This window comes from Tenrec ecaudatus, chromosome 3 (genome assembly GCF_050624435.1).
Source record: "Tenrec ecaudatus isolate mTenEca1 chromosome 3, mTenEca1.hap1, whole genome shotgun sequence".
Lineage (NCBI taxonomy): Eukaryota > Metazoa > Chordata > Mammalia > Afrosoricida > Tenrecidae > Tenrec > Tenrec ecaudatus.
In genome coordinates, this window is record NC_134532.1 from 118,676,163 (window position 1) to 118,688,888 (window position 12,726).

Below are 12,726 nucleotides of genomic sequence, written 5' to 3' on the forward strand. Positions count from 1 at the left end.
AATTACAGCATTGTCTGCCTAATTTAGTAGTTCATATTCAGGGAGAATATACATACAGGCATGCCTTGTTTTAATGCTTTTTTGCATATTTAGTTTGTTGTTTTTGTAATGAAAGTTTGTGACGGCTCTAAGAAAGTCTGTTGGTGTCATTTTTTCAACAGCCTGGTCTTTGTGTCACATTTTGATTATTCTGACAATCACATGAACTTTGGCATGGCCTATTGCACACTGAAGTATAGAGTAAACATAACTCAAGTAAGGAGGAAACAGAAATCCATGCGACTCACTTTATTTCAATACGTAACTTTATTGAGATCTGGAACTGAACCTGCAATATCTCTAAGGTGTACTTTTATATTAGATTGCAAGGGCACTTAATCATTCTTCTTCCTGATTCAGAACCTCATTTTAATCCAGGCCTGAGGTAGAATTTTGTATGTAAGTTTCCCAAGCAAAGCTGTTTTGTTAGTGGTAAGTTACATGACCATACACAGTTTCTTTCTAGTCAAGTAAAATTTAATTGTGAATAACAAATGCAAGAAATAAACTAACTTTAACTTATATGTATCTTTCCAACCAAATCAAAGTTACTGCTGTAGAGTCAATTCCAAGTTGTAGAACCCTTGTATAGGGTTTCTTGGGCTGTACATTTTTATGACAACAGGTAACCTCATCTTTATTCTGTGGAGTGACTGGTGGGTTGGAACTTCCCACCTGTAATTAGTATTTACCCAGTTATACCACCAGGGCTCCTTTATATGGCCTGTGAAAACAAAAACCCCTCAACTGTTACCAAGTCGATTTCAACTCAGTGATTCCTATAGGGTAGAGCTGCCCCTGTGAGTTTTCGAGACGAACTTTCTATGGGAGTAGAAGGCTTCGTCTTTCTCCCATGTAACTGCTGGTAGTTTTCGAACAGCTAACCTTGTAGTTTAGCAGACCAGTTGTAGCCTTTTGGTGGTTTTTGTATTGTGTTTTATAAGATGAATGAGATTGGGTTAACATGATGGTGGAACACAGTGATGATGACTACTGTTTGTAAGGGTAGAACCCATGAACTTGAACTTAATGCTGTAACCAACTGAATTAAGTTTTGGCAAACCTTGGGAAAGGGACAGATTTGAATAAAGTATTTGAGGATTGATGTTACAACTTTTTTTTTCTTTTTCGTAAGTTGCTGTGTTGGTTATATTGATCTGATAAAGGTCGTGTTTCTAAAACATTTTAACTTACGCGTAGAACAGGTATAGTGGTTGTGCATTGGACTGCTAACCACAAGGTAAACAGTTCAAAAACATCAGCCACTCTATATGGGATAAGATGAGACTTTCTATTCCCATAAAGAGTTAGTCTCTTTTTTAAAAATTTCCCCCCCTCTAATTCTTAAATGCTTCCCCCAACTTCTACCTTACAAATTCTACCTTACAAATCTGCCTAGACCAGAGGATGTACACTTGTACAGATAAGAACCAGGAACACAGGGAATCCAGGACAGATGATCCCTTCTGGACCAGTGGTGAGAATGGCGGTACCAGTACGGAGGGTGGAGAGAAGGTAGGGTAGAAAGGGAGAACCGATTATAAATATCTCCATATAACCTCCTCCCTGGGGGGCGGACAATAGAAAATTGGGTGAAGGGTGACATCGGACAGTGTAAGACCTGACAAAATAATAATTTATAAATTATCGAGGGTTCATGGGGGAGGGAAGGAAAAATGAGCTGAGATACCAAGGGCTTAAGTGGAGAGCAAATATTTTGATAATGATGAGGGCAACGAATGTACAAATGTGCTTGAAAAAATTGATGTATGGATTGTCTAAGAGTTGTTTGAGCCCCCAATAAAATGATATTTTATAAAGTTATAGTCTCAGAAACCCACAGGGGAAGATCTGGTTATAAGGACAATGAATGGAATCTACTCATGACAGTGGAAGAGATTAACTTTGCCGGTTTATAGCTTACATGTTCATGAATATTTTGTCTTAGTTTGCAAGCTCTTTTAAGACCAAAACGGAGCATTTCTTGTACGTCTCTAGCATTGCCTTTGAGCCCTTGATGTTGTCAGTAGCCTGTCCTGTTTGTAGTCTGTGGTTGATCACTTCACTGTTAGCACCGTCTTCCATCATTGAATGAGGAACAGGTACAGAGAAAGCAAAAAAATATTTAGCTGTAATTAAGAAATTTAATTCTCAAATAGATTCTGTAGCCCACCGTGCCTGAAACAAAATCTTCCACAAACTTCCTCTTTGAATGCCACAAAGGATTTTTTAAAAATAAAAGTGCTCAAGTTCATTACTGTTTGGTACCTACAAAGAAGAATATCGAATAGTTTAGGATATGCCTGCCTGCTGCTGGCATTTCAGAACAAATGCCTTGAATTCTGCCCCACGTTCTACCATGGTGTTCATCATGTCTTACGGAAGTGAGCAGAGACTTTAGGAGTTTGAAATCTTTAATTTGCAATCGTGTTTTGTTCTCAAATTCACATCCAGTCTTTGAACCTGGTGTGGTCAATGTGAGATTTGACGTGGTCAGTGTGAAATCATGAGATTTGAGAATAGCATTTACTTCGAAGAATGGTCTGGTCTCATTGGTCCTTTTTCCTTGGATCTGTTTAAGCTTTCAGCAGAAACATTTCCCATGAGAGGAGACCTAGATTCTTCTTACAGTAGCCAGTTGCTGATGCTTCAAGAGAACTCATTCAGAGGAAGATGACCCTGAACGAGAAAATTTCCCCTCAAACACCTCATGGAACAAAAACTGTTTAATCTCTTTAATAGGCAGTATAGTTCATAATACTGCAGTCTAATTGTATCTGTAATCCATTTTATGCCCCATCGAGGTGTATGGAACTTTGACCTCTAGCTTGTGTCAGTAACATTCCTTTGCCAACTGTTTTCCTATTTCAGTGTCTATAGGGAGCCAAGGGCCCACCTGAGTCAGCAGAGTACAAAAGCTTAGCAGGTACCATATGTGAACTGTTCTTCCTGGTTCTTGCTGCTGTTTCTAATCTACAAGAAGCAATGAGCTGGCACTTTCCATTCAAATTTTATAAATTGTTGAAAACTTTAGGCTCCAATGTCATTTTAGGTAAAAAATCAGACAAAATTACTTTTCAGAATTCTGTGTAGTTGCTTCATTTTCTTCATACACTGAAACTGATTTTTGCTTTCCATTTTTCTGTTGAAGTTCATGTGATTTGAAAAATATAACAGACTTGCTAAGTTGAGATGTGGGCTATCGGTGGCTAGTTAAGAGACAACTGATTCTGAGAGAATACCAATTTAATACTTTGTCTGGATCAATTCTAGCGGAATGGAGAATTGGGTTGCTGGGGTGCATTTCCCCCCCTCTAGTATGTCTAATTCTGCAACAAATTTAATCTAAACATTTTATGTTATGGCATCCTATTGAGAAAGGAGCATTTGTTGTTGTTGTTTTTAAATACTTCCCTAGACCTTTTTTTCCGCATTGTCTTTCTTTTACCTGAAACTCACCACACTTTAGTCGTGCCTTTCCCTAGTGAGTGACTACTATAAAATGGGTGTAAAGGCCTATTTCCATAAAGATAAAATGCTGTGTTCACAATCACTTTTTGTGCCTTTCAAAAATAGCTCCAGTGACAATTCAAGTTCTTCCATCTGAATTACTGCTGTTGCTTTTTAATGTAGTCATGGATCTGCTGTCTGTAATTAGTATTCCTACAATAAAGGATCGTATTTATTTCTCCAAAGTAAGGAAACCTTGGATGAGGATATGTCTGTTTGTAATGTACAAGATCAGTATTTCCTCAAATTCTTAGCATGTTCTTTTTAGAAAAATGGCTTAGGGTCAGTGTTCTGAAACAAATGTATAGGTTTACAATTTAAAATTTGAAAAGCTGGGAAACAGCACTACCTTAACAAGTATGTACTCATATAGTATAAAGTTACTTGCTTGCAAGTTGATAGTGACTCGTATGACAGAGTTGAACTGACCCATGGGTTTTTGGGGCCCTGTTGGTGTAGTGGTTACTTGTTGGGCTTCTAACCTTGAGGTCAACTGACTCTAAAACACCAGCAACTTGGGGAGAAAGCTGAGGCTATCTGTTTCTGTAAAGAGTTAAACAGTCTCAAACCCACAGGGACAGTGAGTTTGGGTGTACTTTTGTTGATCAGAAGACGCTCTAATGATACTGTAAAGATTTATAACCTTGGAAACTCTGTATAGGGTTGCTATGAATGTTGACTTTGACTCAATAGAAGTCAGTTTGGGTTTGGGTAGTTGGAACCAGGGGTTAGCTACAGAGCCACTAGATGGATTTGAAATGCCAGTCTTTCATTTAGCAGTTGTTGAGTGCATATCCATTGTGCTACCAGGGATCTTACATATAGTTCCCCCCCTCCCAAAAAAAACCCTGCAGTTGCATCAATACTGATGCATAGTGATTATACATAAGGGTTTCCAAAACTATAAATCTGTATAGGAACAGATTGCCTCTTTTACTTTCTGAGTGTCTCTTGGGTGTGAACCACTAACCTAGTGGTTAGCAATTCAGTACTTACCCAACAGTACCACCGGGCACCTTCATAGTCGTCACATGCTGTAAAATCTGAAAATGAAGCAATAAAAGAAGTAAATCATATTGGAAAGTACACAATAGAACTTTTATGGTTGTCTGCTGCATTTCTTAAAATTTGAGCGCAATGGAGTAAAAATGTGAACATTGTTATCAGACCTCTAGATCACTTCTTCCAGCCCAGTCATGGCTATAACCAATCCAGGAAACCTAAACACGTAAAACGTGGATGTACCAGAATAATAACCACAACAGGAAAAAGTTGTGGGTTGGCGTGCTGATAGAAATTTATTCTCTAGAAAATGAGCAGCATTGGGGTTGCGTAGCAGTTGAATCTCTTGAATGAATGTCCATCAGAAACCGCTGTACCCAATTCAAAAGATGCTGAGTTAGGTTACTTATATGCATTGCTCTCTAGTTCTGGCAATAATATTGCACCAGAATCCAGAAAGGAAGCACCATGCCTCTTCTATGTCTCCTATTCCAGGACTTTTACTGATAATTTTTCAGTTACTCTTCCATTTTACAAATTTAAGTTGGTTCCAGTATTGCTGCATCAGCCATGACTGAACCAACCCGTTTGAACTGGCTCAAGGTGATTATATAATAGGTACGTGTGTGTGTGTGTGTACACACATATCCATATGAAATGTGGGTGTGTCAAAATAATATTTAGGACGTTAGTAATTTTACAAAATAAATTTCAAGATTATATCTGGTGCATGACTTGTCTGTACATTCAAAGACCCAAACCTCATTTTGTCTTACTCTTGTTTAAAGACTTATCTTTAGCTTCCCCCTTGCCTTTGGTTCTAAAAGATTAAGTCCTTTTTTTATAGGCTGTAGTGTCTCTAGTACACCAGGGTATAGAAGTGGACTTCAAAATGTTAATGTAAAAGATTCATTATATTTGCTTCAATGCCAGTGTCTACAAATTGTTCTTTAAGTGAATTTAGCTAATGCTGCATTTTCATGTAAAGTAACCACTAACATCTGTGACCATTTTGAAAGCTGACTCTTTGCTATAAAGGGGCACATGATTTCTCTGTTATCCCTCGTTTAGTTTCCAGACTGTTTGCTGTATTTGAATTTCTTATCTATCCTCAGCAAGTCTCAAATCTTTGTGCATTAATGACCTTCATTCAGTATTGGTAAATAGGTCCGAGGTGGTGCTCTGCTTAGAGTGAATCTCTTTCCAGTTCCCCCTGCGCCTCCCCTCCCCCCTTTTCCTTATTTGCAATACCAGATCAAATGAGGAAAGTTTATTAGAAGGAAACTAGGGTGATTAACAAAGAAATAACTAAAAACCAGGGCAAATGACAATCTCAAAATAGAGAAATCCCACATTTGATTACCAAATTACGTAGGTCTTTTCTTTGGCTTTACCATATAATTCAAAGGCCATATGCCTGCCAACAGCTCTGGGTCACATCCTTGCAGATCATAATTAGAGAAGGAAAAGTATGTGACCTTTTGAACTCTTAGAGGGAAGAACTGATACCCATTTGGGGTCTTAAAGCTATTTTCTTAGTCAAGAGGTTCCTTGGCTATGTTATTTAGACTGAAGGGGGAAAAAAATCTATGATGTAGCCTTATTTGAGTAATTGGTTAAAGGAAGCTTGGTTATGCTGTTGGTTAGTCATTAAATGGCTAACAAACTTAACAATGACCCCTGTATCTGGTCCTGCAAATTTTTACCACCACAGAATCTCTAAATTAGGTCAGTATGGGTTAGAATTGACTAGATGGTGGGTTTGATTTTGGTTTGAAGTAATCGGTCAGTGATAGCTGGCAATCATCCAAAACTGCAGTTAACATGTTTGGAGTAAGGAAAAAAGTCGTTCCTAGAAATATGGCTAAGGTGACTTTTGAGTACACCCAAAGTGCTGCTAAAAAGATCTGAGATAACACAGTTGGTCCCCATACTTTTCTCCCTTAAAATAATCTTACATTATTTTTTAACTTTTCATTTGCTTGTGCTATGGGATTACCGTAATGTCATGAAAATTATTTGGGTATCAGGTGTTAAGTGCTAGTACGTGACTTGATTCCCATTGGGTGTTACTTTTTAAAATGTGATGAAATTAAAATAGTGTTCTTCTAAATCAGACCTTATATTTTGATCCTTAAAATACTTTTGAATTTAAGTTGAATTTAAAGTAGATAATATTATTTTAGCTTATGCTTATTGGGCTGAATTTTAGGTCTTTGCTTATTCATTAAGTATCTTTGTGATGGACATTTGGAGAATGTGGCATTCTGAAGAACCTGACAGTAACCAGAGCCTGAAATTATAGGAACGAAAAGCTAAAATTCAGCACTAACTAGTTGAGAAAAATAGTTCTACTAGCACTTAAACAGACTTAATGTGATTCATAAAGTGCAGGAAAAAGTCACCATTTCTTGTAGAAATACTTTCATATTTTTCATAATTCGAAGTGGTGTGTTGATCCATTTTAGGTCTTCAATTTTTTGAACTTTGATTTTATCTATAATAAAATTCTTTTGATGTGATTATTGCATATTTTGTTTAGATCAACCATTACACTGATTTTTATTTAGAAATAACTACCAGGGTTTTTAAATAATTATGTTACGTAGATGATTTGTAGTAGGTCAACATAAGAAAGTTGGATTGTGTTAAACCTTTTTAAAGTCCTTTAGTTCCTGAGTTTTATAGTATATTCTTGAAAGCATGGTAATGTAGCTTTAGATGACTGTGTTATAGACTGCCAAGCATAAGGATTTGTCAAGCAAAACAAAATACATAGCAGTAATCAAAATTATCTTAAGAGAATAGTACATAGCCTATTTATGATCCATTCTTGCTTTTGTTTTAGTAATGAATGAATTGAGAACCTACCCAGGAATTTTGCTTGAACGATGAGTGTTCTGTAAGTGGTTTGTTTATTGAGTACTTGGTACTAAGTATTATAATGTGTGCAAGGTAGTTTGTCAACGTGCTTTTAAGTTTGATTTCCCCTCAGAAATCTTGTAAAGGTAGACATTCCTATTTAATCACTGAGGAAATAGGCCTAGTATAATACTAAGTCTAAGTTGAATTAAAAGTTATTTCTCTAAATTGATGCTGAACCTTAAAATAGCTCTTTTTAGTTGCTCATCTTCATTAAAGACAGGGAATTAAGTTGTATATTTGGGAGATGACCAATTACACATTTTACACTGGTACATGATAATCTCAAGGCATTGCTGAAGTGTACAAAGTTAGTGAAACGCTGCCGTCCAGTTTATTCTCACTCACATAGGAACTTAGATGGCAGTAGAGAATTACCTCCAGCTTTCTGAGACTAAATCTTTACATGAGTGGAAACCTTATCATTCACACGTCATAGAGTTGCTGATTATTTCAAAGTGTTGGCCCTGTGGTAAGCAACCCAACACATATAACCCACCACCATGCATGCCACCAAACTCCTCATACTGAGCTAAGGTCTAATAAATCCATCCTGTCTTGTGTTGAAATAAGTGGAGGTGGGATGCACCTTAGAGGCACATTTGTTCTGAGACTTTGCTTCATGTACTTTAGGCATTTTTTTTTCGGGGGGGGGGGGGAGATCAGGGAGACCTTCACCAAGGGCTGACACCGTGACTACAGCATTGGAATCAAACATAATTAATTGTGAGGATGGTGCAGGATGGGGGGCCTATAGGTTGTTCATAGATTTCACTATGAGCTTGGACTGAATGGATATCAACTAGAAACAACAATCCCAAATCCCTGGATGGTGTAAGTGGTTAATATGCTTGACTGTAGAGCGTTGAAGGTTTAGGACAATTCGGAGGTACCACACAAGAAAGGTCTAGTGATGTATACTGTGTGCAGGACAATTCTCCCTTGACAACAAGGGGTTACCCTGAATCCACATAGACTCAATGGGGACTCATTTAGCTAGTCAATATCATTCTTGACTCATTGTGACTAAGTTAGCAGCCCAACACCTAATCTACAGTGCCACCAGGGATCCTTTACCTACCTAAAAGAAAAATTGCCAAAAAAGATTATGACAGGTGGCATATGTCAGGACAGTTGGGTGTAAATTGACTCTTCCTGGCAACCAGGATAGTCACCTTTAATTTTTGAATTTAAAGGGAAATGTCCACTTACGTTTTCCCATTTATGGCATTTAAAGCTTTTACCTTTCGATTAACTGAAAAGGATTTAAACCCCAATTATTTCTGTCTATTAGAACTGGGGTCATAGAACCATAACTAACATAGAACCATAACTAACCATAACATAACTAACTGTATGAGCATATGAAAATTTTTCTTGTCCTTCCTGGGGTTTTTTAACCTCTTCCATGCCAAGACTTTGTTATTTCCTAGAAAACAATTGCTCTTTTTAGTAAATATATTCCCTGCCTATGCCCTTGCTTAATGTGATTTACAAATCTGTCAGAATCCTTTTTGGTTGTCAATTGAAGTGCTATCTACCACTTATATGAGATCTGATTTTTTTATTCCTGTGATTATTATAATATGTATTGAATACATGGTATAATCTCAACCCTTGAGGTCTGCAAGTCTCATTTGCAACCTAATCATCAATCACAATAAACATACGGCTAATTAAACAACACAAGTTTTCAACTTTGACCAGTTTACTCAATGATATTTCTGGAACTTTAATAAAAATTAAGGGGTATATATGTTATAATTTGTTTTCCTTCTGTACTAGTCATAGCTTGTTTTATGTGCTAATGAATGGTATAATTTCCTGTTTTCTACCAGGTGATAATTCTGGGATTTAAACATAATTTCTTTTGTACAACTTTTGAAGGGCTTATACTGAAAGTTCTGGCTTCTGAATTTTGTTGGTGGGACTTTGTACTGGAAAGCAAACATTGAAAATAAAAATGTAGCCATTTAGGAAATTTATTTCCACTTAATCCAGTTATAGGAAATGTTCCAGTATATTAAGTGAAGGAAGAGGTTAATTATAGCTATATTAATAGTAGTTAAATTCTCGTGTCTTATTTAATTGTCCATTCCTCTGCTTTCTAGTACTTAAGTCTTGCACATAAGTTATGTCGTTTCTTTTTGTTAAAATTGAATCCCAAACATTATTACCTCTTTTTGAGTTGAGTCTTGCCAATCAATGTGTGCCATACAGACAACTGTAAGAAATTAATTTGAAAATATTAAAGGCAACAGTGTTATTAACATTATAGTGCTATTTTTAGCTTTTAATGATTATTGGCTACATTATTAAGGTGGAACTATCTATGCCTGCTTCTAAAAGTAGTTTCTTTCCGAGTTGGAATCTTAAAGAGTGTAGCTTGCTTTGAATGCAATTTGTTGAGTAAGAGATGAGATTAGCATGGGGAAATGAAATTAAATGGTTAAGATACCTGGCCCTATGGAGAGGTTTTTCAAGTGGAAATGGTCAGATGTAAAGGATCCTGCAGACATAATAGGGTATAGGAAGAATAATTTAAGATGGAAATAAGGAACAAAGACTGTCTGGAAAAATGTTTTTTAATCCATTTACATGAATATCAAGAGTAGCCTTGTTAAAATTCTTGGGCTCTGAAAGTATCAGACTACAATTACTTAAAATTTTAAGTGGAGAGCTTTTGTACATGTAATTAAACAGACATGTATACTTTTTTGAACCCTAATCAAGATGATTATGTGTTCATTAAACAAATAATGCCTACCAGATTTCAGACACCGTACTAAGGTTACTTATTATATGTGCTGATAGTTACTATGATCAGAATGGACGCTATGGCAGTGAATTTGTTTTTGGCTTTGATTTAACGGTAGTGTTGGGAACATCTTTTTAAAAATTCGTGGAAAATGAGGATAAAAGATAATAGGATTGATTTTTCTGCAAACTTTTTGAAACCCCTTGTATTAATTTGGGGAAAGAATTGCTTGTCTGTTAAAGGATGGGCTAAAATCTACTGGAACAGTTGACTCTTTATTACACTTACATGACCCACCATTTTCTCTCTTGGTATAGGAACTTAGTGATTTGGCCCGTGATCCTCCAGCACAATGTTCTGCAGGTCCAGTTGGGGATGATAGTAAGTAACTTTCAAGTTCGTTTTTGTGGCTAATTTCAAAAGAATGTGTGCATTTAAAAATAATAAATGTTTTTATTTTTCTAGTGTTTCATTGGCAAGCCACAATTATGGGACCTGTAAGTATCAATTTTTTAAATTTGGCTTTAAGGATAAATGACTGATTTGGTTGTCATTTTAGCCTGTTCTTTAGGTTTATTTCATTGTGTAATTTATTTTTGTTATGCCCTGGCTGTATTGTTATTTTGAAAGAGAAACAACATTTTTAATATGGTTAGAAACCATATGCTATGTAATTTAAGTATTCAGAATATAGGTACCAATTAAGAATCATATCCCAACAAAAGATCCAGAAGTATGACTGTATATTTTGAACAGTGCTTAATATTTGCAGGGTGTAGTAGTTATGCATTGGGCTGTGAGCCTCATGGTTAGTTGCTCCTAGTGAGAAAGCTGGTGGATTTTTATTCCTGTAAATAGTTACCATTTTGGAAACTCAAGGTTTGCTGTTCTGCCCTGCCCTGGCCTTTAGGCTTGCTGTGAGTTGGCATTGGCTCGATGGCAGTGTTTGCTTTGATTTCTGACTTAGAAGACAGTTTAGGATTATATATGACATACCTTTCTGAAAAAATTATTCTCCCATTTTATTTTGCTGTTTTACCTTTAGGCAAACAAATAATGTATGAGATGGGCTAATGGTTAATAGTAGACGTTTCTAAAATTCTAAAGGAAGAAATACCCAACGAAGGGTTAGCCAGTGGGAATGGATTCAGTCAACGAGTTGTTGGGTTTTTTTTTCATTGTGATAACTATAGTGTGTCAAGTCTCCCCTCACCCTCTCCCATTAACAATTCTAAGTGTGCTGTTTTTTAGGCATTGGACAAAGTGAGCTTAATAGTTAGAACTTATGTAGATCCTTAGAGAATCTTAAAATCTAGTTGAAGTTGGCAATTTTAAAACAAGTATGAGATCCGAGTAAGTGAAAAATCAGTGTCAAGAAGAGGAGATAGATGAAAAATCAAACGTGATAGAACTTGATTTTTTTTTTTTTTTTGTTAGCTGCAGTCAAGTTGGTTAATAATCTTCCTCTTTTTTCATTGATCTACAATCGGTACTCATGGGAGCAGCGTAGGTAAATCTGCTGCACAAGACCTCTTTAGAAAAGCAAGTACGTTACTTTGAGGACTAAGGTGTGCCTGACCCAAACTTTGGTATATTTCAATCACTTAGTGCATGTGAAAGGTTGGGCATTAGATAAGGAACATCAAAGAATTGTCGATGCATATGTAAAGTATTATGGACTGCCAAATGAACAAACAAGTGTGTCTTCGAAGAAGTATGGTCAGAATTCTCCTTAGAGGTAGGAATTGCAAGGCTTTGTCTCATGTACTGTTGGCATGTTAGAGAGAAGACCACTCTACAAAAGGACATCATGGTTGCTAAAGTAGAGGGGCAGTGAAAAAAGAAGGCGGTACTGGTCAAGATGTGCTGACATCAAGGCACATATGTTTGTTCTTCTGTGTTTCCAAGGCTAACTTTATCAGAGCTTCATCTCCCTCAGCTTGCTGGTGGTTTTGAAATGATAACCTTGGGGCTAGCAGCCCAACTCTTAACCACTACATCTGAGTCGCTGGTATATCCAGTCTTCTTTGCCAGTAGCGTATTTCAAAGACAGTGAAGAGGCAATTTGGTCTTCTTTATTCGTGGGTCTTCTTCTATATGCAGATAAGGTGCTTGAGAATGTTTACAAAAGGCTTTTTTTTATGCAGACTTGACCAGTGCAATGCGTAATTTGGTTTATTGATTGCTGTTTGCATGGCCATTGATTGTGGATCTAAGTAAGATAAAATCCTTATTTTTATTAGTAAGTGCTTCCATGTTCTCTACATTTTCAGTAAGCAAGGTTGTATCTATGAGCACCTGACATTAATTACAGTCAAAGCATATGACCTTGATATGTTTCCTCATTGTAAACTGTGCAATATCTCCTTGTTCTATTTGAACAACTACTACTTGATATATGTACAAGTTCCGCAGGAGCATAACTCTCTTATGACTGAATTATTTTCTACTTTGAATTTTTAGTTGATACTATATTTTCATTAATGGAGTGGTGG

The 12,726-nt window shown here is 36.5% G+C and overlaps 1 protein-coding gene across 4 annotated transcripts in view; it reads left to right on the forward strand.

Annotated features, from left to right (window-relative positions):
• The window catches only part of UBE2D3 (ubiquitin conjugating enzyme E2 D3), a 33,354-nt gene that overhangs the window by 7,020 nt on the left and 13,608 nt on the right, over positions 1-12,726 (forward strand). For all 4 annotated transcript variants that reach the window (XM_075543979.1, XM_075543980.1, XM_075543978.1 and 1 more), the window contains exons 3-4: positions 10,549-10,612; positions 10,697-10,728. In XM_075543979.1, coding sequence (XP_075400094.1) covers positions 10,549-10,612; positions 10,697-10,728 — 96 coding nt within the window. The remainder of the gene's footprint in view (positions 1-10,548; positions 10,613-10,696; positions 10,729-12,726) is intronic.